General features: G+C 51.9%; 3 protein-coding genes across 11 annotated transcripts in view; all 3 read right to left on the bottom strand.

Annotated features, from left to right (window-relative positions):
- Positions 1 to 10771, bottom strand: part of DNAH2 (dynein axonemal heavy chain 2) — a 102525-nt gene extending 91754 nt beyond the window's left edge. For all 7 annotated transcript variants that reach the window (XR_006739508.1, XM_045570133.1, XM_045570135.1 and 4 more), the window contains exons 1-4: positions 10674 to 10771; positions 8633 to 8809; positions 4607 to 4668; positions 780 to 950 (exon numbers count right to left, since the gene is read on the bottom strand). Coding sequence is in view for 6 of the 7 variants with exons in the window: in XM_045570133.1 (XP_045426089.1) it covers positions 780 to 950; positions 4607 to 4668; positions 8633 to 8795 (396 nt within the window). In the remaining variant the exon portion in view is untranslated. The remainder of the gene's footprint in view (positions 1 to 779; positions 951 to 4606; positions 4669 to 8632; positions 8810 to 10673) is intronic.
- A 6052-nt stretch (positions 10772 to 16823) lies between these two features.
- On the bottom strand, positions 16824 to 22547 carry EFNB3 (ephrin B3). The gene is made up of 5 exons (XM_045570132.1): positions 22426 to 22547; positions 19921 to 20213; positions 19661 to 19753; positions 19444 to 19548; positions 16824 to 19017 (listed from the first exon to the last, which is right to left on the bottom strand). Exons 1-5 carry the CDS (start codon positions 22545 to 22547, stop codon positions 18608 to 18610), a joined length of 1023 nt encoding a protein of 340 aa, XP_045426088.1. The 3' UTR covers positions 16824 to 18607.
- A 2119-nt stretch (positions 22548 to 24666) lies between these two features.
- The window catches only part of WRAP53 (WD repeat containing antisense to TP53), a 13292-nt gene continuing 11782 nt past the window's right edge, over positions 24667 to 26176 (bottom strand). For all 3 annotated transcript variants that reach the window (XM_045570129.1, XM_045570128.1, XM_045570130.1), the window contains 4 exons: positions 25638 to 25846; positions 25340 to 25443; positions 25053 to 25187; positions 24667 to 24930 (listed from right to left, as the gene is read on the bottom strand). In XM_045570129.1, the coding sequence (XP_045426085.1) occupies positions 24684 to 24930; positions 25053 to 25187; positions 25340 to 25443; positions 25638 to 25846 (695 nt within the window). In that variant the 3' untranslated portion in view covers positions 24667 to 24683. The remainder of the gene's footprint in view (positions 24931 to 25052; positions 25188 to 25339; positions 25444 to 25637; positions 25847 to 26176) is intronic.

The raw sequence follows: 26176 nt of genomic DNA, 5'->3' as shown, positions 1-26176 counted from the left end.
CATAATTTTAATTTTTGTATATGTACTGCCAATAAGAGCAAAGCAATAGCCTTTTTTCTTTTCCAACATTTTATTTCAAAATGTTTCAAGTATACAGAAAAGTTCAAAGAATTTTACAATAATGACCTGTACTCCTGCCACCCAGACTCTACCACCACCATTTTAGCATGCATCTGGCTTTTAACTGTCTCCCTATCCTAGGTTTACCCTTCTCTAATGCATTCTCCACATTGCTGAAGTAGTTATCTAATTCCTAAAAGATTTCCCAGCTCTCTCTGGGATAGCAGCCAAGTTCTTCAATATAACATTCAAGACCCTTCATAAGCTGACCCCAACCTATCTTTTCAGTATCATTTCCCACTACTCCTCTTTTCTTTGTACATAGAGTGGTCTTTACTGAATCGCTCTTAGCTAGTCTTGATGAAATTCTACTTATCCTGCATCCCCAGCTCAAACTGCCCCTCCACCACCAAGCCCTCCCAGAATTCCACTGGTTCTATTAGTTGCTCCCATAAAGCTCCTATAAAGTTTGTTCCATGGTCACAAACTACAGTAAACATTCGCTTATATGTCTGTCTTCCCTGCTAGACCATGATGTCATCAAAAGTAAAACCCCTCATCCTTCTCAGTATCCCTGCCACCAAGTAAGGTGGCTGACACATAGTGGGGCTCAATAGGCCTTGGAGCACAGGGAACAACGAGACTCGAGGATAACAAAAATACACAGCCCCCCAGCTCCCTGTAAGACCACCTTTGATCTGGGCAAATAGGGTACGCACCTGTACGGGCATGCCCAGCTCTAGCTTCAGCCCACAGCAGGGGTCAATGAAGATGGTGAGGATGGATTCCGCAGGGTCCTGGGCAAAGCGTTCCAGAAAGGCATCATGCTCCTTTGTCCACACCGCGTCCGCCAGTCCTGTCAGCATGGCTCGGGAGAGGAAGAGGGGCTTCTACAGGAGAGTGGACAGACAGCCAATGCAGTTACAGCTATGAGGGAGGCCTTTCTCCCATTCACAGTCACAGGTGAGGACGTGGGAGATGAGAGAAGCCAGACAGGTTCAGAATGGTGAGGAGAAAGCTGAGGATGGACTGAATGATAGGTTTGGAGCTTTTGAAGAAACAAGACAACAAGATTCTCTTGCCTCTAAGAGTAAAAGGAGAACAGATCATAGAGGAAAATGATAGGATATGATCTTCCCAAGATATTTCATTTATGCCTGTGATTTGTAAAACTGCATTATCAATAAACTCTCAACATCAAAGGTAAAAGTGAATTAAAAAAGCCAGGTGCAGTGGCCCACGCCTGTAATCCCAGCACTTTGGAAGGCTGAGGCAGGAGGATCACTTTAAGCCAGGAGTTTGAGACCAGCCTGGACAACATAGTGAAACCCCATCTCCAAAAAAAAAAAAAAACAAGTGAATCAAGGGAACATTTAAGATATTAGCCTAGGCCGGGCACGGTGACTCACGCCTGTAATCCTAGCACTCTGGGAGGCCGAGGCAGGAAGATCGCTCGAGGTCAGGAGTTTGAGACCAGCCTGAGCAAGAGCAAGACCCCATCTCTACTAAAAATAGAAAGAAATTATCTGGCCAACTAAAAATACATATAGAAAAAGTTAGCCAGGCATGGTAGCGCATGCCTTTAGTCCCAGCTACTCGGGAGGCTGAGGCAGTAGGATCGCTTAAGCCCAGGAGTTTGAGGTTGCTGTGAGCTAGGCTGACACCATGGAACTCTAGCCTGGGCAACAGAGTGAGACTCTGTCTCTAAATAAATAAATAAATAAAAAGATACTAGCCTAGATCAAGTAATTAGGAACAGGGAGATGGGTACAAGAGCAATTTCTTCATGATGTAGCCCCCTCAGTATGCTGAAGTAAGTTAAGATACTGGGTAAAAGTCATTTGGCACAACAGTAAGGAGAAGTGAATAGGAAAAAAAGACTGAAAAAACGCCAAAGAACAAATTGATTAGATGGAAGGAAATTTTAACTGGTGGCTAGAAAAAAATTAATCTATAGAACTCTACTAAATGAATTCAGGAAACTAGAAGACAGGAAGAGATAGTTCAGTGAACTTGAGAAGTCACCTTATCCTTCCTCCCAGTGTTCCTGGAAGGTAAGAAAGAATCTCTCTTTTTTTCTTTTTTTGAAACAGAGTCTGGCTCCGTTGCCTGGGCAAGAGGGCTAGAGTGCTGTTGTGTCAGCCTAGCTCACAGCAACCTCAAACTCCTGGGCTCAAGGGATCCTCCTGCCTCGGCCTCCCAAGTAGCTGGGACTACAGGTGCTAATTTTTTCTATTTTTAGTAGAAATAAGGTCTCTTGCTCAGGCCATTCTCGAACTCCAGAGCTCAAGTAATCCTTCCGCCTCAGCCTCCCAGAATGCTAAGATTACAGGCGGGAGCCACTGCACCCAGCCAAGAAGGAATCTCTTACTTAAAATTTCCAGGTCAAGAAAATTTAATAGACAACAATCTAAAATCTTTCCTATATACAGACAGGGATAAACCAATGAGAAAAACATTAAGACCACAATAAGTAAATGGACAAGAGGACATGAACAGATGTCATGTCATCAAAAAGAAAATGCAAATATGGAAAAATGTTCAGTTTCACTTGAAATCAAAGAAATACAAATAAAAATAGCAAAGACATCATTTATTGCCTATCATTTTCTAAAAATCCTTGCTAAATTGATAACACCCAGCCCTTGAAAGGGTTTGTTGTTTGTGGGCAAAAAGTGTGATCCATTTGGAAAGCAAGTTAGTATTAGTATCAAAAGTGCTAGGAATGTCCTTTACTCTTTGATTCAGCAACTCTGCATACAGAAATCTATCTTAAGGAAATACTAAATATGTCAAAAGTGTTAGTTTTATTTATAACATTCATCACAGTATATTGTTTTATATTTAGAGACAGGGTCTTGCTCTGTTGCCCATGCTGGAATGCAGTGGCACAGTCATAATTCACTGCAGCCTTGAACTCCTGGGCTCAAGCAATACTCCTGCCTCAGCCTCCTGAGTAGCTTGGAATACAGGCATGTACCACCACACTCAGCTAATTTTTTTCTTTTTTTAGAGACAGGGTCTTGCTATGTTGCCCAGGCTGGTCTCGAACTTCTGGCCTCTGGCAATCCTCCCACTTTGACCTACCAAAGCACTGGAATTACAGGTGTGAGCCACCATGCCTGGCCAACACAGTATTATTATGACAGCAAAAAAATTGGAAATGGCAAAATGCCCAAGATTAATGGTTCAACTATGGTACATCCATCTAATAAAACACTATATGCTGGCCAGGCATGGTGGCTGATGCCTGTAATCCTAGCACTCTGGGAGGCCAAGGCAGGAGGATCGCTTGAGGTCAGGAGTTTGAGACCAGCCTGAGCAAGAGTGAGACCCTGTCTCTACTAAAAATAGAAAAAATTAGTCAGGCATGGTGACATGAACCTATAGTCCCAGCTACTTGGGAGACTGAGGCAGGAGGATCCCTTGAGCCCAGGAGTTTGAGGTTGCTGTGAGCTAAGCTGACACCATGGCACTGTAGTCTGGGCAACAGAGTGAGGCTCTGTCTCAAAAAAAAAAAAAAAAAAACCTATATGCATCTAATTGAATACTTTTAATGAAAAGTGGTGTTTACAAAATTATATAATAACATAAAGAATGATAAAATAGTCTGTGAAAAAGCTTTTTTTTGTTTTTTTTTTTGAGACAGAGTCTCACTCTGTTGCCCAGGCTGGAGTGCCATGGTGTCAGCCTAGCTCACAGCAACCTCAAACTCCTGGGCTCAAGCAATCCTCTTGCCTCAGCCTCCCAAGTAGCTGGGACTACAGGCATGTGCCACCATGCCTGGGTAATTTGAAAAAGTTTTTTACAAAATTGCAATATATGGTATAGTTGGGACTTATACAAAAACAAACTTGCAAACCTATGCACAGAAAGAAAAGATACATCAAAATATTAACATTGGACGTGTTTGAACAGTAACAATATGAGTTTTATTTTCCTTTTCTTTTACTTATCTGTCCCTTCCAATTTTTTCTTTAATAGATAGTTATTACTTTTCTCTCTCTTTTTAAAAATTTTCAAAGTCACCATTCTATTTATTCTTCTCACCAAGGTAACAATGGGTATGACTAAGCTTTGACGCAACTTGGAAGTAAAGATGTAGGGGCATTTAGTGTCAATTTCTCAAGGTGATTGAAGCAGCTTCTGTAAATTCTTCAACCAAAGGAGAGAACCGAAGGAAAGGAGGAAAGAGACTGTCTTAGAAATTAGTGGCCAGTCAAAACAACATCTTCCCAGCCTGTCCGACTTGTTCAGATGTTTCACCCACACAACCGATAAAGCTTGTTACCGTTTGCCCAAAGGTGGGGAGACCAGGAGAGCAGCCAAAGACCTGCTCCTCACTCAAAGCCCTCCTCTCCTAGAGGGAGCACACATGGCTTTGTTCTTTACTCAACGAACTGGATTTGTGGTGAATAGGCCACCAGCACAGAGTAAGAAGAAGTGACAGGTGAGAGAGAATTTCCCGTACACCATTCCACAACTGATCTTTGGCTGCACCAGGTGTTGGGAAGGAATATTTAACTCAGGGAAGACCCAAGCCTACCACATCCACCACGGGCTCTGCTAATTCTTCTTTCTGTAGTTCAGGTTCCTCCAATACTGGCTCTGGGAAGAATAAAGATACAAAAAGGAAAGCATTCCTTAGAAAGTTAAACATGGTCACCATATGACCCAGCAATTCCACTTCTAGCTATGTACCCAAGACACTTGAAAGTAAGGACTCAAAGGAATATTTGAAGTATGGTAATGTAATCATAAGTAAAAGAAAAAAATTTAAAAAAAGAGATAATTGGGGGCCGGGCGAGGTGGCACATGCCTGTAATCCTAGCACTCTGGAAGGCTGAGGCAGGTGGATTGCTCAAGGTCGAGAGTTCGATACCAGCCTGAGCAAGAGCAAGACCCGGTCTCTACTAAAAATAGAAAGAAATCAGCTGGACAACTAAAAATATATAGAAAAAATTAGCCAAGCATGGTGGCGCATGTCTGCAATCCCAGCTTGGGAGGCTGAGGCAGAAGGATCGCTTGAGCCCAGGAGTTTGAGGTTGCTGTGAGCTAGGCTGATGCCACGGCACTCTAGCCTGGGCAACAGACAGAGACTCTGTCTCAAAAAAAAAAAAGAGAGAGAGAGAGAGAGATATTTGTATGCCAGTGTTCACAGCAGTATCATTCATAATAGGCAACAGCCCAACTGTCCATTAACGAATGAATGGGTCAACAAAATGTGGTATATACATACAGTGGGATATTATTCAGCCCTAAGAAAGAATGACAGTGTGATTCATGCTGTAACATGGATGAGCCTTGAAGACATAACACTAAGTGAAAGAAGCTAGTCACAAAAGACCACATGTTGTATGATTCCATTTATACGCAATGTCCAGCATAGGCAAAGCCATAAAGACAGAAAGTAGATTAGGGGTTCCCAGGGTCTGGGGGGAAAGGAAAACAGTGAGCAAGGCTCTGATGCAACTTAGAAGTAAAGATAGAGGAGTAACCTAGTGCCAATTTCTCAAGGTGTTTGAAGTGGCTTTCTTTTGGAGAGATTCTAAAATTAGATAGTGGGAAGGTTGCACAGCTTTGTGAATATATCAAAACTACTGGATTACATACTTTAAAAGGGTGAATTTTATAGTGCAGTATCTCTCAATTTAATTTAAAAAGTTAACTGGGGCTGGGCACCGTGGCTCATGTCTGTAATCGCAGTACTTTAGAAGGCCAAGGCAGGGGGATCACTGGAGGCCAGGAGTTCAAGACCAGCCTGAGCAACATAGCAAGATCCTTTCTCTTCAAAAAATAGGAAAAATTAGCTGGGCATGGTGGCACGTGCCTGTAGTCCCAGCTACTCAGGAGGCTGAGGCAGGAGGATTGCTTGAGCCCAGGAGTTTGAGGTTGCAGTGAGCTATGATGATGACACTGCACTCTAGCCCGGGGAAGCAGAGGAAGACCCTGTCTCAAAAAAAAAAAAAAAAAAGACAGACAGGAGCTAACTTAGGGGGAGATTGAAGGCAGTTAGTACTAAGGTTATTCCAGGCATGCAGCCTCTGGCCTTCTATTCTTCCCCCAATGCTCTTCCCACATGAGGCCCACAGGAACCAGTCCTTCTCCAAACCACCATACTGCTGGACACTCAATTCTGCCACACCCACTTTGGAGCCCCATAAAACCCAGGAGGCTCTGTTTCTCTGCTTCCTGATCTGAGGCTCACACAGGAGATCGGGGTAAAACTGGTAAAATTCCCATCCCCTAGGGGCTTAAAGGAGGAAGGAACAAATGAGATAGAACCAAAAAAACTGAGGGGAACAGGACACTCTAACTTTCAGAAAGGAAAACTAAGAGGGGAATGAGGCACAGGGGCCAAGGAGGAAGGCAGGACAAGACGGAATAGGCAATTCCAGGAGCTTAGTGGTGAGTGGGATGACCCAACTCCCTCGGCAAAGCCGCTGGCATTCCAGATTTCAGCAGGGAACTAGGCCAGGGGAGGGAGACTGAGACAATCTCAAGAGTAGACTTACTTTATCTTCTATAATACAATTAATATAAAGACTGAAATATGCAATACCTGCAGGATAATAGTATATGACATTCATGGATACATGTAGCAAAAATTAAAAAAAAAAAAAAACAAGCTTGAGAATCGTAAGCACCAACTCAGGATAGCAGTGACCTCTGGAGAAGATGACGGGGTCCTGGGGAGGGGATTTGCCTGTGTATTTATAGGGATTCACTTGTTGCTATCACCATTGATTCTCACATTGGGTGGTGGGTCCGTGAGGATCATTATATTGCTCGCTATGCTTTTTCTGTTTTGCCTGAAATACAGGTCTACGATTCCTTATCTAAAACCTTGGGCTCCAGTATACTTCAGAATATAGAATTGTAATATAATATAGTATGTGAACACCCGCCACCACCACCCCCCCCCCGAGGGCTGTAGAATAGTACTTAATCAAACTCTTCATATTACGAGTATTTCTGCAGTGAAATATATGAATATTTATACTAAGTGGCTTAAAGAGACTATAAATACCTTCATGTCACTTTAGGTTAGGTTTTACCACCAAATAGGTTTAGATGCCAAACTTTCAAAAAACCTTTCAGTTCTCAGAGCTTTTGAAAATTACAGACAAGGAATTATAAACCTGATTATGATTCTTCTTCACCTTCTTTTAGTGGAAATTAAAGAATACTTAAGGAAGTAAAGAACATTGATAAGATCTCAAAAGGGTGTTTGCTCTCAAACCCACCATCTTTTACCAAGAAGTGTTTTAGGCCCCCTGTGTCTCCTGTGGGCCAGTTCCCCCTTGATTTCAAAGATTACAGGAATTAATGTTAGTTTCAGGGCTGCCTTGGGGGCTAAAGTCCTCTCTGAACTTCTGCCCAGGTTACAGGACAGCAGAAAGGCTCCATGTCAAACACTAAGAAGGCTCAGAGCTGGGGCAGGCAGAAACCCTCGGTGTTTGAAGGCGGATGCATTAATTTCACAGCTCCTTCCCTTTCCTCCCCAGGTGATTCTCCAAACTGGACCTCACTGCCTCCCTCCTACCTCCCCCTATTCCTCCTGGTACTGAGCTTCTAGGAGCCAGTTCCATTTTAATAAACTGCTTTCAACAGAGCACTTCAGAACTCAGAAGAATAACTTTTGCACATTTCTAAGATACTGTTCTAAGACAGGTTCCTAAGTCCCTGGACCTTTCCCCCACATCCATACTTAATCTCTCAACCTTTGACATTAAAGGGGGATTCTATTTCTCTCCATCTTCACAGGCTGCTAGCAGCGTAAAGGAGCTCCAGGTAAAAGGGGTGTGGGGAGGTCTACACTTAGCTCACAGTCCTGTCTAACTGGCCAGTGCTCTAAGGGAAAGCCCTGTGACGCCAACAACTACCAAACCTTCAAATCCTACTGGCTCCTGCTCACCCACAGTAAAGGAATCCTTCATATCAAAGCCACAAAAGCCAGCCTCTTTAAACTCTTTTCCCTCTCCATCTAGTCTTCTTTTCCTGTTGTCCTGAACCTGAACCTCTGCAGTCTACCAAGCCCCTGCCAAATTGAAGGCAGAGATACAAGAGCCTTAAACAGATGGTAAAAAGCATCAGCTGGGCTTAGGATTCAAAGGGTGGCAAGGCAGGCTGAGTCTCCATGGTGATGGGCTTAATGGGAGAAAAACATTATTTGTTTTGCCACCCAGGGTGAAAATGGGAAAAAGGAAGAGATCAAACCCTCTTCAGTGGGGTAGGAGCAATGAGGAATACTTGAAATAGGAAGGAAGAGGCTAGAGAAAGGATTGGCTGGTGAACTCCTGGTGCATTGGTGGGAAATTTTAGGACAGAAAGAACAAGTACAAGGCTAGCCAGAAAGAAGATACACAAAAAAAGGGACCCAGTGGCAGCGCTGAGATTCTGCTGAACTCCCTCAGCTGGAGAGTCATTTAGCCCTTGTTTCTTTCCCAGAAGCAACAGAGCCTGCTCCCCAACCCTAAGACCCTCCTAAGATATAAGCATTCTGCCTCCAAGCCCCTCTGATTTTCCCACCCTCCATTTCTAAGCATCCCCTGCCTCAGCAAATACCCACCAGGCTCCTCCTTGGGGGACTTGGGCTCAGCCTCGGACTCGGGCTCGCTGGCAGGCAGGGAACTCTCCTGTGCAGCCGGAGCATCCTGAGCAGCTTGCCCTACCCAGCTTGCCCGGGAGCCTACTCGGCCACTCATACGCCGCTTCTCACCTTTGCTGGACATCGTGCAGGCAAAACCTGCAGGTACACAGGAGTTGGGAGTCCACAACCAGATCCCAACCCAGCCCCCTGATACATGCAGTCCCTTTTGAATTCACAAATTGACTGAGACCCAATAAAATAATCTTTTCTGGGGGTACCCACACTCTGCTCCATTAACCACAAGTGACCTGTAATTGATAGGGGCCTTGGAGTCCTTGTTTTCCTGGGACACCCCACTTTCTTCAGGGTCCTGGGTTAAAAATCAAAGTCAGTCCTTCCAGGCATTAGGAATAAATGGAAGCTAAAGATGATAGCTCAACAGACACCCCACTAATGAGGGTTTAAGGACTCTCTCTTTGTCCAGCATATAAGGACATAAGATAATCAGGAAGGCCGGACGCGGTGGCTCATGCCTGTAATCCTAGCACTCTGGGAGGCTGAGGTGGGTGGATCGTTGAGCTCAGGAGTTTGAGACCAGCCTGAGCAAGAGCGAGACCCCATATTTATTAAAAATAGAAAGAAATTAGCTGGACAAATAAAAATATACAGAAAAAATTAGCTGGGCATGGTGGCGCATGCCTGTAGTCCCAGCTATTTGGGAGGCTGAGGCAGGAGGATCCCTTGAGACCAGGAGTTTGAGGTTGCTGTGAGCTAGGCTGACACCATGGCACTCTAGCCCAGGCAACAGAGTGAGACTCTGTCTCAAAACAAAAAAAGATAATCAGGAAAAGATCCACCAAACTGAAGTGTGGTTGCCCATACCCTCAAGCACTCTACCCCACAGGGCCAAGGGTGAGTGAGAAGGCCCAGGGAAGGGAAGACTGTCCCCACGTTCTCCACCCTTTGTCACTGTGTCAAGTCATTCAAGCAAACCAAGGTTGATTTTCCTATGTACCTTTCCTCAGATTAAATGGAAAACTGTTCCTCCTAACCACACTAAAATCTACAACATCCTTAAACAAACAAACAAAACAGTATTTGCTATGAGTCTCTTTAGCTTTTAATTCCCGAGAGCAAGAACCTTGTTTTGTGTGTACTGAGAAGTCTCTTAGCATAGTTGGCTGAGTAAGGCTGTGCTAACTGATAAGAAAAATCAGGATCATTTGACTCTAAATGCCCTGAAAACAGACTGGAAGCAGGAAAGACAAAAGTCATTCAACACTAAATTTTGAATTGTGTAATGGGGAAAAAGGAATTGGGGCACGAGGAAGGCCACAGTGGCACTGCCACTCTAAGCAGGATAACAAGAAGTGCTTCTCTGGCAGATGCTCAGCATCCCAAGGGCAAAGTCAGGCTGGCTGCACATTCTCTCTTGGTTCAGCCACGGCCTCGCGGCCACCTGTGGCTCTCCTTCCTCATCCCCACAGACTGCCACAGGCATTGATCACAGGTTATGAATTTCAGACTTGAAGGATTTGTATTTTGCTCCAAGGAAAAACGTTCTGTTAGGCCAACAAATCAATAAAACCAACTACAGCAAGAAGGCTTCCTCCATCAGTCTCCAGGGAAGCATCAGGCTGCGCTTCCCTGCCTCCAACTGGAGCCTCGGGTGCTTTCGCCATGGGGTGCACTCGCCATGGGGTGCACTCCACCGCAGGCCCCAGGAGGAGCGGTTCTACTAACCTGGGGCTCACTCTTACCCGGAAATACCGCAAGTGCCTGGCCCTCTCCTCAAATCGGTTACCGGTAGGCAATTTCCCCTTGCAATCGCTTCACCTCACACCCGCTTCCCCACACAACCGCCACAACTGCCCCTTCTTCTCCCCATCCCCCACACCTCTCCCTTGCTCCCCCTCCCTCCACAACTGCCCCTTCTCCCCACAACTGTCCCTTCCTACCCCCTCACTACTGCCCTTCTCCCCAGCATTCCTTCCCTCCTTGCTTCTGCCACGAAACACACCTCACGACGCTGACCCTCTCCTCCCCAGGCCGACCGATGGGCCACTCCAACTAAGAAGTTGCCCTGCTTGGCCTTCTCGGGCCCGCGCCTGCACGCGTCGCCATGGCAACCCCGGGCAAGGCGGGGCCGGCGGCTAGCGCAAGGGCCCGCGGAGTCGACCTCTCCGCGCAGGCGCCATGGATCCCTGCTCGTCGGCCCCGCCCCGCCCGGGTCTCGCCCGCTGGGACCGGGGGCAGGAGGGCTGGGGGCCTCGGGGAAAGTAACTACGTCTGGTGGGCTGGAGGGTGCGGGGGGCCTGGTGTGAGGACCGAGCTGGAAGGGCTGGGGCTGGAAACAACGAGCTACCGGCCCGCAAGACACTGAAAAGGCAGGGGGAACCCAAACGCCTGACCCCCGATCCCAGGTCTGTGGGCTCCAGCCTGAGCGGGTCCAGCAGATGGCGCCCAGTGGTCCCCCTGCGAGGCTCTTTGCGATCTAGAAGGCGCTCCAGGATTTCCAGGCAGCCGTGGCTGCAGCTGGGTCCGGGGGAAAAACCGGGGCTGGAGCACCCCTGCCCTCCTGCTCGTTCCCCCTTCTTAGTGCGGACTGGGATCTAGGATTGCCGGGCGGCAAGGGGCGGGGGAAGGGAGGGAATACTGGAACTGGAATTTTTGGAATCTGAGGATTGGCTTTGGAAAGCGTCGCAGGTTGGGGGGGGACGGGAGGCGGGGACTCCCTGGGGAAGGTGACCGGGCCGGGGAGGGGCTTCGCTCTCCATAGGAACAAAGGCTGCGTCCTGGGAAGCGGGAGGGGAGAGGGTGTGAGAGGAGGGGCAGATCGCAAAGGGTGCTAGGGGGCGCTGCGGGCCGGGGCCGCTAGAAGGCGCCTCGGAGACTGAGCTTTACCTGCGGCGGGGAGAAGCTTTGGGGAGACCTGGAAGATACAGGGAGGAAGCCGAGTCGGGGGATGGGGAGGCGCCCTCCCTGCTTCCATCAATAGTGCCTAATTAAGACAAAGCCAGCAGAGCCCACTGATTACATTTCCATGAGGAGCTAAATTGATGGCATTTTCTTTGCTGGATGAGGAGAGAAGAAGCTGGCACCTCAGTTCCCCTTTTTCTGGTCGGCGTTCACACCTGGCAAGTCTCATTATGCCGATCTGGCACTGCCGGGAGTAGCAGTCCCTGGCCCTCTTGAAGGGAGGTTGGATTAACCTACACCCTCATCTAACCCTGACCTCACCATCCCACCCACCCTATCTTTATTTCCAGAACTGATAGCCCTTGCCCTCCCCCCACCTCCACCCCCTGCCCCTTGCCCAGTTGTCCTTAAGGTGGGTTTCTGAATTCTGATTTGTGACCTCCTGCCTAGCCAGACTCCTGTTGCTGAGAGCAGGGATTGAAGAGAGAGGAGTCCTGCCCTTCCCCAAACCAGCTGCACAGCAAGCAGGACCAGATAGGCCATGGGTGGCAGAGGGTGGCAGAGAGAGGTGATGTGATTGGTCAGAACCGGGGGGATCCCAAAGGGATGGGGTGTGGGGGGGGGAGCCTCATGGGCAAGTTTCCTGGCTCCCTCGGGAAAGGAGCTTCCATAGATCCCATTTCTTCTGACTCCCCACACCCCAACTGTGACTGTGCCTAGGGATCCCAGCCCCCCACATTATGCTAAATAGGTAATCAAACATCTAGCTTTGCTAATTACTGCTCAATCCGATTAAACGCTGCTGAAGCTCATCAACAGAGGTGGAGGTAGGGGGAAGGGATTAAAGGGGGACAACCACAGCTGTGATAGGGAGCTCGTCCCAGGGGCTCTAGGGACAGCTGAGAAAAAGCCAGGGTGGCAAGACTGGATACATCCCAAAGGAAAGAGGCAGAAGAGTTGTAACGTCAAGACCCTTCAAGACCCTTCGCCTTGCCCTATCTTCCCAGCCGCAGGCTTTTACCTCCTCCCAGAACCTTCAGTACCCTCAGAACCCAGGCATCCAGCCATTCCCACAGCTCCCCACATGCCCCTGTCCCAGATTTAATAAGTTCTGTTCTCTCACTGTCAATATTTGATTTCTCAGAGCCATCTCCACGGAGAGGGGGCTGGGGGGCTGCTTCCCCCCTACCTTGGCCCTCTTTTGCCCACCCCCAGTCTTTTGTGCCCCCAACCTTCTCTGAACTTGCTGACTTAATGAAATGATATTAAAGTCTTAAGCAACTCCTAAAGAATGGTTGTTATGGTGAAGGGAGTGGGCAGGACGCCTGGGTCCCTGAGGGGAGCACGGGCGGAGGGGGGGAGACAGCTAGAGGCTAAGGTCTAGAGGCCCCAGCTCCCAATGGGGAGCAGCAGATTTGGGGGGAGCGGGGTGCCAGACCTCTGGATCTTGGCAGGAAGTAGGGCATGAGGGCTGGGGGCTAGGAGAAGGTGGGAAGGGAGAGAACATTCGGGGGGTCAGGGTCTCAGTCTGCTGTCCAGAACATCCATCAGAGAGTCCAGCCAGGGGACAGGGCCTCTATGCCAGCAGCCTCCCTGCTGACTATGCCCTGGGCTGGTCCCGTGAGAACCAGAGTGGACTCCTCCACAGCCCTGAGTCATCCCTCTTCCCCCTTTCTCCCCCAACAGCCCCCCACAGGTGATTTGTAGCTGATGCCCCCACGATGGTAGGGGCCTGGATGGAGTCATTCCATGACATGAAGAACTGAGAGCTTCCAGGAGAGAAGAGAACAGATGCCAAGGGATGGGAAGCCAGGCACCACCCCCACCTCTCCCACCCATCCCCATCCCACTCCCCTGGGGACCCTGGCCCAGCCCCAGTCCCCTTGGGGTGGTGGGAATGCAAGGACATTTGGCTGGGGCTGATTGATGAGGGAGGAGGCAGCCACCGGGCACCGAGGCTGCTGTTTGCTGAGCACACAGATTCCTCCCCACTCACCAGCTGCCGCCCCCTGAGGCTGCTCAGTCTCCCCCCACCCCACCAGCCACTGGGGTTGGGGGGAACTGATGCCTGAGTTTCTGATGGCAACTGGGGGAAGAGGGAGAATGAGGAAACCAAATGTTTCAATTCCCAGTGGGAATTGGGGGTACCTGGAGCCTGATCCCTTCAGAACTCCCTTCAGGACCCCACTTTCCCTACTACCTTTCCAACATCTCTCTTGCTGCCCAGTCATTCCCATTCATTCTTCTTCCTTTTTCCTTCCCTCACCCAACTCTCTGAGTCCATGCCAGCCAGCCCCCTGCCTCCAGACCACCATGCAATGTTACTACTCCCAGATCGCAAACTCTCAGCCCCATGTCTGTGGTTGCCCCTTAGGAAGCTCCATTTTTCATTCTAACTGAAATTCCAGATGTGATGTCAACCATTCCCCATCAGAAATTCTGACTGCAACCCCTTGCCCCATTTCTCCTTTCCTTAAAACCCCAACACAAACCACAGACACACACATACACCCCTCGGAGTGATTGGTGTCCCTCAGCTGCTCACGTTTGGAAGGATGGCAAAGTCTGAGATTCAGTCTGCAGTCAGCCGCCAGGACAGCCTCAACCCTATGCTGGTTTTTTGGGCAAGGAGGATGGACGGTTTTAGCTTCTGTGGTCCCCAGCCCTCTCAGTTCCTTTACTTCTGCTCTGCCTGCCTGCTCTGGACTCTGCCAGCGGCCATGTCACAGCCCCAGAAAGCTCAGAGCATCATCCTTGCCCTCCCAGAGCTTAAATCTTAGTAGAGGATAACCCAACTCACAGACACACAAGAAACACAGGGGAGAAAAAGTGGAAGGCCAAGTGAGATGAACTTCCTAAATGTGGATTCCAGACCCTAAGTGACTTACTCCCCTACAGGCTGAGGCTAGGGAAGAACAGGAGACATCTGAAATGTATGAGTGGTTGTGATGTCTTTCTTGCTGTTCCCAAACACATCATGATTTCACTGTGCCTTTGCACTTACTGTTGCACTTACTGTTGCTGTCTGGCATGCCCTTCCCCATAGTGCGTGGCTTACACCTTCTCATTATTCAAGGTCCTGACTTTTTTTTTTTTTTTTTTTTGAGACAAGGTATCGGTCTGTTGCCCTGGCTAGAGTGTAGTGGTATCATCATAGCTCACTGCAACCTCCAACTCCTGGGCTGAAGCGATCCTCCTGCCTCAGCCTCCCAAGTAGCTGGGACTACAGGCACTCATCACTACACCCAGCTAATTTTTCTATTTTTTGTGGAGACTGGGTCTTACTCTTGCTCAGGCTGGCCTCGAACTCCTGACCTCAAGCAGTCCTCCTGCCTCAGCCTCCCAAAGTGCTAGGATTATAGGCGTGAGGCACTGCACCCAGCCCAAGGTCCTAATTAATGTCACCTCTTTCAGAGGGATCTTCCTGACTTCCTAATCTAAAGCAGCTCCCTGTTACTCTCCATCCTGTCACTCTATATTGCTTATACCACTTTTCATTACCTCAGATTGTATTATGTTGTTTCCCACCAAAATGTGGACTTCATGAAAGCAGGGGTTTTGCCTGTTCACCATATATTCCCAGTGCCTGAAACAGCACCTGGAACGAAGTAGACATTTCATAAACTGTTGAAGGAATGAATGAATGAACAAATGAACAAATAAATGTCTTCCTGCCCCTATAGTCATTTTGTTGTAGATGTTACTCTAAGGGTGTGTTTGTGTATTTGTACGCAGAAAGGAAACAGGAGGGCACGAGTTGTTTTGTTTGGAAGTCACTAGCATTTTTAAATAGCTCAAAAGACACACAAGTCACTACACATGTGAGAGGCTATAGGTCTGTGTTGTTAATGCCGGAGGGTTGGGGGACTCTCTGGATGCCAGTGCTCTGAAGGGGCGTGTCCCAGGGCGCTGTGCAGTATGTGCTGTTCCTCTCCCCAGCTGTGCATCTGTCCCCAGGTGTCTTCCTGTCTCTCAGCATGTTATGATGTCTTGGCTGCTTTGGTGAGGTGTTTGCCTGTCACGGAGACTATTTATCCCCACTTCTCTTCCCTCTTGTCTCTCCACCTGTGCTTCTAGATGTATGTGTAGGGGGAGTCTCCCTCAGCTCCCTTGCCCCCTCATACACCGCTCTGCCCCAGTCTTGGACCCCTCCCTTTCTCAGTGGGCCCTGTTGCTGGGCTCCGGGTTGCCATAGTGACGGTTGCCAAGTCCCTGAGGCTGATAGCCAGCGATGGGGCTGTCGGCTCCATCCACGCGGGAGGCTGAGGGGGGCTTCCCATTGTGTGGAGAAGGGGAAGTTGCCATGACAACCAACCCCCACTAAGGGGCAAGGACCAGCCCTTCCACCCCCCTCGAGCCTCCCCACCTCGGGCAGCTCCAGTGTGGGCTAGAAGGCAGGAGCCCAGCACCTGGCCTCCCAGTTTACAACTCCCCTCCTGCAGTGCCTGCACCTCTCAGGACCCAGGCATCTTACTCAGACAGGGGGAGGGGCAGGGGTCCCACTGGACAGAAGAGGGGAAGGGGGACCCCTTGACCTCCAGGCAGATGGGAGACAGCGGGAGGGAACCTAAAGTCAGGGGAGGGGCGGGGAGGGCAGAGGTTGTGACCCCTGCTGACTGGCTCCAGTGATGCTCCTGACGGCTGCTTTTGTGGTTGGAGAATAGGGCTGAGTCCAGGGGGCTGGGCACCTGGGCTTTTTACGGAAGAAGAGCCTGGGTTATGGGTATACAGGAAGCCAGGGGATAGGCAGCTTGATGCCTGGGTCCCCGAGTCCTTCCTGCTTTCTAATGATCAGCCACATCCCTTGTGCCCACGAGTCCCCAACAGCAAAACTCCCCAAGTCAGAGATGCCTTGGGTAGGGGTGGCATGGCATAGACTTTAACACGTGAACATATTTTTACTGCCTTGTTCCTAACTGCTACTTGCCTTGTCCAGTGCTTTGGTTTAGCAGTAGACACTCAAACTGTCCCCATGGGTGAATGTAAATTCGCATACATCCCTATTTGAATGTATTGGCAACCCTGACTCCTGCCTGGGTTCCTTTCTCCATCCCATGGAGGTGGTTGTCTTCCTCAGCCTCCTCACTCAGCCCATTTTCCCCTCCCCATACACTGTCCACATCACCACTCCAGCCCACCCTGTCCCTACCCATTCCCCTTGGTTTCATGAAATCTAACCCTTAGCTTGAAAGCCACTCTATTCACTAATTCTTTGTCCCAATTCATGTCCAGACATCCTCCAGCCTTCTTGTCAACTTTCGAAGTTTTTTATTCTTTTTTTGGTTTTTGTTGTTCAAATTTCCCTTTACAGTAAAACTATTGCGGTGACGGCATACCCAGCCACCATGGCAATATCAACTTCCTGTTCCCCAGAAGGAGTGATTAGAAAAATCAGGAAGGAGCTGGGAACTACAGCACCAGAGAGATGACTTGACCTCTGGTAGACAAAGCAACCGTCTTGGCTGGTGATTGAGGTGGCCGACTTGGTGCCCAAGGGCAGCTTTGATCTAGTAAAACTGAGCTGGGAGGAAACTGAGGCAACACCCAATTGTGTACTAGAGGGCAGGAACAGGTATCAGCTGGTCACTATGAAACATTGGCCATTGCTAAGTGCCACTGTCAGCTAGACCAGCCAGTAGGCCACCATTTTGGTCACTAAGAAGGGAGCTGTTTGAGTTTGAAGGGAGCAGGAAATGGAGGAGGGATGAACAAGACAGCCATCTGGGTTACTGGGGGAGAACACACAGGTTCTTGGGGTAGTCATGTTGATTAACAGAGATTATATCGGGATATGGAAAGGAAAGAACACGACAAATTGGGCCTGCCACAGCAGATGGCAGTCATCTTAGCTGTCCTAAAATCAGCACAGAGCACAAGGGAAGGGAGATCCTGGGAAGTGCCACTGAATACTAGGAAAGTCTTCCTCAGTCCACCTCTGTCCTCTTACAGTCAGTAAGTTCCAGCTTCCTCCTGAATCAGGAAGTTCTTCCTGCCCCCCTTCGCCACAGAGTAAGAACCATCCACCTCCCGCCCCCCAATCCCCCAGACTAAGCCACTTGGAGTTCCAGCCAGATCACTTCCTGTTTCAGAAGTGCTACTTCCTGTCCTGGATGAAGGCACTTCCAGTTCCTGATGCACTTCTTCTGCCACTTCCCAGGCCATTTCTGTCCAGACCTGGTCACTTCTTGTCTGGAGCAAGTCACTTCCTGTCCCAAGTGGCCCATTCAGCATCAGACCAAGTCCGTACATGTCCTGACTGGTTCATATCTTGCTATTGGCCACTGGACAAAACGGAACACTTCTTCTCATGGTAGCTGTCATGACTCAACCGCCCCAAATGGCTGGAGTAAGTATGTAGAGGCTTGGGGCAGGGCAGACGGAGGCCCTGCTGCCCATGCCCTGAGCTGGGATGGAGTGCCAGAGCCTTCCCTGTAAGGCCCCCATTTTTGGCAGACTGAGGGGAGTGGTTGGGATGACAGGTCACAAGGGGGCCAAGAGCTAAGGGGAGAAATGCTTTGAGGCCCCACCCAGGAGATGGAGAGGCACAGGATAAGAAGGCAAGAGGGTAGAAGGAGGTGTAGGGAGGAGGGTGCTAAGGAAGAGGAACAGACCTAGAGACAGAAGAGAGAGAAAGATAAGAGATGGAGAGAAGAGAAAAACAGTGAGAGGCAGAAAGAAAGAGGTGCCAACCAAAAGACAGACTGTTCCCACCCCTAGCTCTGGGTGGGCAAGGGGTATAAGGATAGCTAGGTCATGGTCAGAGAGGAGGCTGAGCCTGTACCCCCTCCCCAAGGGAACAGGACCCAGGAGCAAAGAGACAGAGAAGGGCGCCCATGGCCAAATGGGAGGCAGGAGGTGGTGCCGTGGAACCTTAAGGAATCCTAAAAGTGGAGAAGAGGGCAGCAGCCAGGAGGAGCAAAGGAGCTGGTGGGGCAAAGGGAGCCAAGGAGATGTTGAGGGTGTCCCTCAAACCAGGAATTAAACTGGAGGAGCACCCCAAGAAGGGTTGGATTCAGGAGAGCCAGGTGGGAGCCCTCATACCTTGTAGTAGATGTTTGGAGGGCTCTGGGGGGGCCCATCCTGCACAATATACACAGGATGCCCATAGTCACCACTCACCTTCTCATAATGGGGACAGAAGGGGGGATCTGCAGCCCCACCACCCCGCAGAGCTATCCCTAGCTCCCCAGGCTCAGCCTCCCGAGGTCCCATCCCACCTCCACCCCCCAGGCCCAGAGACCCTCCCCTCCCGAAGGAGCCAGGACCAGGGTGGCGACTCTCCGAAGGCTTGGCCCGCCGTCTCCGCCAACACATGGCACCCCCAGCCCCTGCCACGCCCAGCAAGAGCAGCGCCAGCCCCCCTGCTGCCCCAGCCACTGCGGGCATGCTGGGAGGGGGCAGGGGGCCTTCAGCACCCCGGGAGGTTGCATTGCTGGTGGGGTCACCTGGCAGGGAAGGGGTGAAGGAGGAAAGAGGGGGAGGGACTGAAGGAGCCACCTGGGCATGTGAACACCCAGCCCTGAGGGTCCCCACGGGCTTCCCCAGCAGTGCCCAGGACCCTTGGGGACCCCACCTCCCCTTCCCCCAGGCCCCCACTCAGAATCCAGGTGTCCAGCCCTTCAGCTCCCTGCCACGTAGTCCTCCCCACTTCTCTGACAGCACTGATTGAAGCACTGACTTGGCTAATTAGTCCTAATTGAGTCTTTTCCTCATTTGGCTTCCATTCCCCTCCCACCCTCCCATCCTCTCTTCTCCTCTTTCCTGTATCACCACCCCCAAAACTGAAGAGGGAGGGAGAGGGTGGAGGCAGGGCAGCTGGGCTCTGAGAGCAGAGGCGGCTGGGGAAGACAGGGGCTGGGCCTGGTTTCTACCTGGTGTGTTCTCCTTCCCAGGCTCCAGGCTGTGCACTGCCCCTCGGTCTCTCTCCATGGGCATTTCAGACACAGGTTTTCGGGGAGCAGCTCCTCCTCGGGGACCTGAAGATGGGGAAGACCCAAGAAAGAAGAGCTGAGACAACTGCCCCCGGACTGTAATGGTACTGCCCCAACCTCCCTCAGCTCCTGGGAGGTGTCCCCCAGCCCCACTCACTTTGGCCCACTCGGAGAAGCACCTTCATGCCTCTGGTTAGGCACACACCTCCCTGCAAGCTCTCCAGACCTTCCCGGGTCCCATCCGATGTGGCTGGGAGACAAAAGCCAGAGGGAGAAGTTGGCACTCCAGAGTTCCCCCTTATTCTGTCCCCGTACCCTGGAGTGCCCACCCCCAAGGACATAGGGGTCCCCCTCCCTCATCTGCCCTCAATCTCGGGAGCAGCTCCCCATTGGACCCTGCCCTCTGCCCAGCAGTACCAATTATGTAGTAATCATGGTGCGAGCGGAACTCGTGGCCCCAGAGGTTAGGGCTATACTCCTGGAACTTGATGGTGAAGCGGAGGTCCAGGTCTGGCCGATCACAAGTGAGGAGGAGGTTTGGGGCTGGGGGTGCCTCACAGCGCCGGCCCTGGGCACCCCCTACCAGGTACAACTTGTAGAACTCATAATTGGGAGAGGAGTGGGGGCCAGGAGGCCGGGCCCGGGGGCAGAGCAGGTCTAGCCGGTCCCCAATCTGAGGGTAGAGCACGTAACCACCCTCTGCCTGGAACCTATGGGGAGGAGAGTGAGGTGGACAAGCAGAAGGAGATGTCAGAAGTCTGGCCCCCAGAATATCCCCTTCCTCACCCCACAACCCTCCAGGACAGCCATTCTCAGCTCCCGCCTGCCTGCCTGCCTTTGTCTGAGTGGAAAGTCTGTTCTTACAGAGCAGGCACCAAGGATTCTGTGAGCTCACACTGGAAGCAGCAGGAAGCCAGGCTCAGAGGTCTCCTGCCCCTTGGTGTGCCCAAATGCACTCTTCAGCCCGCCCTCACCACATGCACACTGCCATCTCCCGCTCCATCACCAGCCCAGTTGCCATGGCAACAGGATGCCAGTTACCAAGGAGCTGGCCTCTCTGGAACCACACAGCCCACCCCTCCCAGGTGATTTCACTATTCCATGGCAGTCAACCATGGGGGCAGAGCCTCCCCTCCTCCAGGCCACCACTGAATTTCAGGGATTTCAGGGTAAAGGGGGTACAGGCGGGATGGGGTGGGGAGGGAGTATGGAGGGTAATCCAGACCAGTGTCCCAAGTTAGCCAGGTAATAGGATAGGAGGTAAATGCCTGGTTTGTCAATGACCCTGAATGGGGCTAACAGGAACCAGGGTTTGGGGACCTGCTGCCTGGGTCATTCCCCACTGAGTCCTCCCACCCTGTGTCTCAGATTTCCTAGGGAAAGTGTTCTATTGCTTTGGAATTGAAGGAGTTGACTTTTCTAACCACAACAACACAACCCCACATCCCCTGGGCCAGCACAGCCACAAACTTGCCAACCACTGCAGCCCCTCGCTATGCATTAACAGCTGACACAGGGTCTCAGGACTAGGTCCCAGGGGACTGTTGCTTGTATCTTCCCAGACTCCCAAGTGACCCAATCCTTCCCACCCAAAATTCAAAAAAGCCCCCAGGAAACCCTAATGCCCTTTTCTCCACCCTATCAGAATAAGCCTACCGTATGTCCTCAAGCTACACACCTGATACTCGAATTGCAGCCAAGAGGCTTGAATGCAGAAAAGACATCGAGATTATTCCCAGAGAGATACTGGAGGGAGGGAGGGATGGCGGGACTGAGAAGTGTGAGCAAGGCTGGGAAGTAAAGAGAGGAAGAGTAATCCTAGCTCTCCTCTAATGAGCATATAATAGGTTCAAACACATTACCTCTAATCCTCATAATAGCTGTTAGGATTGAGGGTACAAGCTCAGAAAGGTTAAGTGACATGCCCAAGGCCACACAGCTGAAAGCAGCAGAGCTAGGATTAAGACCAAGGATTTGATGAGCTCCAAAGCTTACCCCTACCACAGTCTCACACAGCTTCCCCAGGGAAGCAAGAATTTTTCAAAACACAGAAACAACACTTTTGCTAACAGGGAGCAGGATCTGCATGTAGGCAAGGGACCCAGATGACCTCCCAAAGGTTCTGTCCTACCCTGTGGGGCTTGAAGTTTCATCTGACACCTGGCCTCTTTTCAGAGCAAAGCAAGCATGCCACTGAACAGAGGGTCTGATGGAAGAGTTTGCAGCAAAGATGGGGGAGGGGGCAATGGGGTCCTCAGGACTCCAGATGCAAGAGGGAAAGAAGGGGGCTTGAGGGAGCCCGAGCCTTATTCCAGAAAGAAGTCCCCATGCCAGGAAGGCAGGAATATGTTCTGGTTAGGAAGTCGTTCAGCCAGTGGTTCACCGACACTCTGGCTGTGGGCAAGAGTTGGGAGACAGACTGTAAAGAGAGCCAAGGAGCCTTGGAGAAGTTGTCCCCAGAGCCCCCAGACTGAGCCCCCTCGCCTCCTATCTCCAACACTGCTGGGGAGGGAGGCACCCTGCCCTTCCCCTCAGCACCTCAGCAGCACCTACTCAGCAGCTCTCTCCTGAGAGCTGACATTAACCAGGCTCCCTCCAAGCCCAGCCCCTGACACAGTCTCCCACAGATCCAAATAACCACTGCACTGTCCTCCCCGCTGCCCATGAACTTTCTTATCCTTGCCCCTTTGGGGTCTCCAAACTCCTGACACATGAATAGCAATACCCACATCCAGCTCTGTTTGGGACCCGGGAGTCTCGCGCCCAAGATCACCTCTCTCTAGTAACCCATAACCGTACGTCAGGACACCAGCACCTTCCCTCCAGCCTCCTCCCTGTTCAGAGAACCCAGCCCCCAAGTCTCCAAAGCTTCCATACCCGCTGCCCTGGGGTGTGGGGTCTCCCCAGCCCCAAGCCACTCACCTCTTATTCGCCGAGTTCCAGTAGACAGGCTCCAGGCTGAGCCCAGACACCAGCCCCCAAAACCCCAGCAGCAGCAGGGCCCCGACTCGCACGCCCCCCGGCCCAGAACGGGGGGCCCCCATGACCCCGCCAAGGCCTGGGGGGCGGGGCACCAACTCCCCCAAAGTCGCTCCCCCCCTTGGGTGACTGCTTTGGCTGCTTGGCTATTCAGCTCCGGCCACCCCGGTGGCTGATGTCCCCAGCTCCCACGCGGACCCGCTTCCTTCTCTGCTCGCGCCCCCGCTACGGAGCGCTCAGCCCCACCAGAGCCCTTGCAGGGGCCGTCTGCAGGCGCCCTACGCCCCCCCGGCCCACGCGCCAGCACCCCGGGATTTGCGAGCCGGCCTAAGTGGGGGACTGGGGGAGCCGGGGGCCGGGCGGGGGCGGCATGGGGCGCCGGACGAGGGAGCGAGCAAGGGGGCGCCGAGCCGGAGCCCCAGCCTCGCCGGGATTGAGGGCAGCGGGCTAAGGGAGGAAACCAGTCCCGAGCCCAGGAGGGGGGAGTTAAAAGAGAGGCGGGGAGGGGGAGAGGATGGTGGAGGGAAAAACTGGAGCTGGAGCTCGAGTCGGAGCGGGCGGCAGCATCCCGCGGCCCACGCCCCCCACACCTCCCTCACCTCGCGCACCTCCCGCCCGCCGCGGCCGCCTCGCCCGCCGCCCCGCCCGGCTCCCCGGCGCGGTCTCTCACGCCCCTTTTGTCTCTCCGAGTCTCCGTCTCTGGCTGAGTTTCTGCCCGTCTCCCCTCCTGCCCTCAGATCGCCTGAGTGGTTGGAATCTTCCTCTCTCGAATCCAGAAAGGCTCTCGCCCTCTCCACCCCAAGAACCCGTGCCTTGCGCTCCCGCAGCCGCCGCCTCCTCTGTCCCAAAACAACACCGCTGCCCCTGCAAGGTCTGGAGCGAATAATGATAACCTTGAAGGCTTGGCGCTTCATAAAGTGCGGCTGGGTTGATCGTCACGACTACCTGTGTGAAGTGGGAGGGGCAGAGCTAACGATCCCATTGTAGTGAGGAAGAAACTGAGGCTCAGAGACGCACGTTACTTGTCCAGGGTCACTCAGGGAGTCTGGGAGAAAGCTGGAAACCAAACCCAGGCTCTTCAACTCCCACTCCTGGGGTCCCTTTTGTCACAGCTCCCTGGACCCTTTACTGTTATCTTGGGGTTAGGTGAAAGGCAAGAGATTAGGAAGCAAACGTGGGCCCTTCTTAGATGTTTGGGGGGAGAAGTGGGGTTGGAGAGGAAAGGGAGTACCTACAACCCCGCTCCCCAGCAGCAGGAAGGGCTGTTTCCAATTATCCTGGGGGAAGGGAGGAGTTGCCTTTTTGGGTGTAAGAACCTGGCTTTCAGCACCTCCGGGCAGGGGCAACATTCCTCTCCTTTCCTCTCAAGCCTCCACAGGCCTTTTGTCCCTTCCCTTTGATTGTGAGATCCAAAATCACATCCCCTGCTGACAGTATCTCTCAGTGTTTGGCAAGGTGTGTGCTTGTGGAGAGGGACAGAGAAGAGACATTGCTTCAGATACCACACTTGTCCCCCACCCCCCAAAAGACAGAGCAGATAAATGCAGAAACAAGACCAGCGACAGCTGCTAAATGAATAAGACCCTCGGCCTTGTCCTGCATCTCACAGCAATACCGAATGTGATGTCTGTATTTTTTGGCACCTTTACTCTTTCTTGTGTGTCCTTGACTCTGGCTACTGGGTTGTCTGCCTCCTGGGGGAGGTCCAGGGGAGGAGACTGCTCCTGCTCCCCTTCCCCCAGAGCAGAGTCCGTCCCTCTGCTGCTGGATGATGGTAAATAGTGTTCAGTGGAAGGAGCAGGCGTCTTGTCTGTCACTGTCTGCACAGTCTCACACAGTCACACCCCACAGTCTGACACAGAGCTCCTGCCACTCCTGCTCAGCCCTGCTCACCCTGACCCCTGCTGCCCCCACCTTGGGAGTGAGATTTCAAACAGGTTCCCCCCTTCAGTTTACCAAGTTGCCTAGCAACCAACCAGTCAATGGCATGAAGCCCCACCCCCATCCACTTGACTTCACACCAAGCTCAGCCATCCCATTGGCTCCCGCCTAGTCCCACCTCTCAACCCCTGCTTTCAAGAACAATATGCCAGTCCCCACAGCGGCTGGACAAGGGAGCCCACCAGTCCCCCTGGCCGGGCCACCTCAGCCATATGCCTCCCCAAACAGACACGAAGACACTAGTATCATATAAAACCTCTTTATATAAGCCCATCCCCACCTCTCCCTGCCCCTCCTTGTTCCTCCTCACCCTGGTAATCACCAGGGACATTGGCATCTGGGTGCCCCCCACACCACCACAGCTGAAGGCGACATTCAAGGTGGACGTGGCGCGTGGAGAGCAGGGGAAGGTCCAGCTCCTGCTCCCCTTCGTCCCCACTCTCTGTGGGCTCTGGAAACACACGCTGACCGGAGGCAGTGGCCAGCAGAGGCAGGCTAGGGTGCAGGCTGGAGGCAGAGATGGGGCGGGCTGTCAGCACCCTGAGTGAGGATGCTTGCTCCCTCCGGGACTCACCTCCTTCCTTCCTCCCCAACCCAAGCCCCAAGATCTGTGGAACTGAACTGAGGACCTCACTCCGTTGGTGCAGTCCTTCTGGGGCAGAAAGCTCAGCACTGACTCCGGCTTCCCGTCGTCCCCAGCCCCACTGATGTCCCACACAGAGACGGCCCCACTAGTGCTGCCACTCACTAGATACTGCCCAGTCCTGGGAGAGAGGAGAGAGAAGAGAGACTCGCTGGCATAGAGGCACCACCCCTGGGGCAGGAAGATCTCACCCAGGGGCTGGGATCCTATGCGTGGGCCCAGACGTTCCTGGGGGCATCAGGGCCCTGGGCAGGAAGGAGCCACAGCACTCACGGGTCCAGATCGAAGTAAATGCGCTGATTGGTGGTCACCTCTCGACTCAGGGACCACAATGGGTGACCAGGCTGCCGGAGATCCCAGCACAGAAGCTCGGCATCCTGCAGACACAGAACAGGGCCCTGGAGTTGTCCCCTGACCCGGGCACATCTCTGCCTCCCTCAAGGTCTACAGGTACCCCTTTAGCTAGATTCATTTTTTTTCCCCATCCCCTACACCTCAACACATTGCAGACTACATCCCCACTCCTGCCCTACTGCCCGCCAGCTTTCGGCTCTCAGGATGTGACCCCTACCTTGCGAGCTCCTGAGAAGAACCGGTTGCCATCAGGGTGAAAGCAAAGGTGAGTGATGCCCCCTTGGTGCCCTCCCAGCAAGGCGAGAGGGGAGCCATCATCCCAGGCATACAGACCCAGGGAGCAGCCATAGGAGCCACAGGCGTAGAGGGGCTGGGTTGGGCTGAAGGCTATGCAGGAGATGATGCCGCTCTGGCCCTGCTTTTTTGCTAGAGAGGAAAGGAACAAAGTGGGGGAGAGGGCAACTGCACCCGGCATCAAGCAGGCTAAGCAGAGGTACGCCTCCGCCTCCTGTCCCAGGACTCAACATCTCCCCGACCCTGTTTGTCACAAGCAGGAAGAAGATCCCCAGATCCTTCTATCCCCTCAAAGGACCTAAATGCCCATGTTCCTTTATCCCTCTCAAATCCCAGTTTTTCCTTGAAGGGATGCAGAGCTGGAGACCTACAGGAAAATAGAATCAGCTTCATCTCTAATGTTCTAGACATACGAAGATTTTGGAGACCAAAAGGTACATAGCTGACAGGGCATGGGTTCAG

Source organism: Lemur catta, chromosome 15 (genome assembly GCF_020740605.2).
Source record: "Lemur catta isolate mLemCat1 chromosome 15, mLemCat1.pri, whole genome shotgun sequence".
NCBI lineage: Eukaryota > Metazoa > Chordata > Mammalia > Primates > Lemuridae > Lemur > Lemur catta.
Note: the sequence above shows the minus strand (reverse complement) of the source record. Positions and strands in the feature narration are given on the sequence as shown.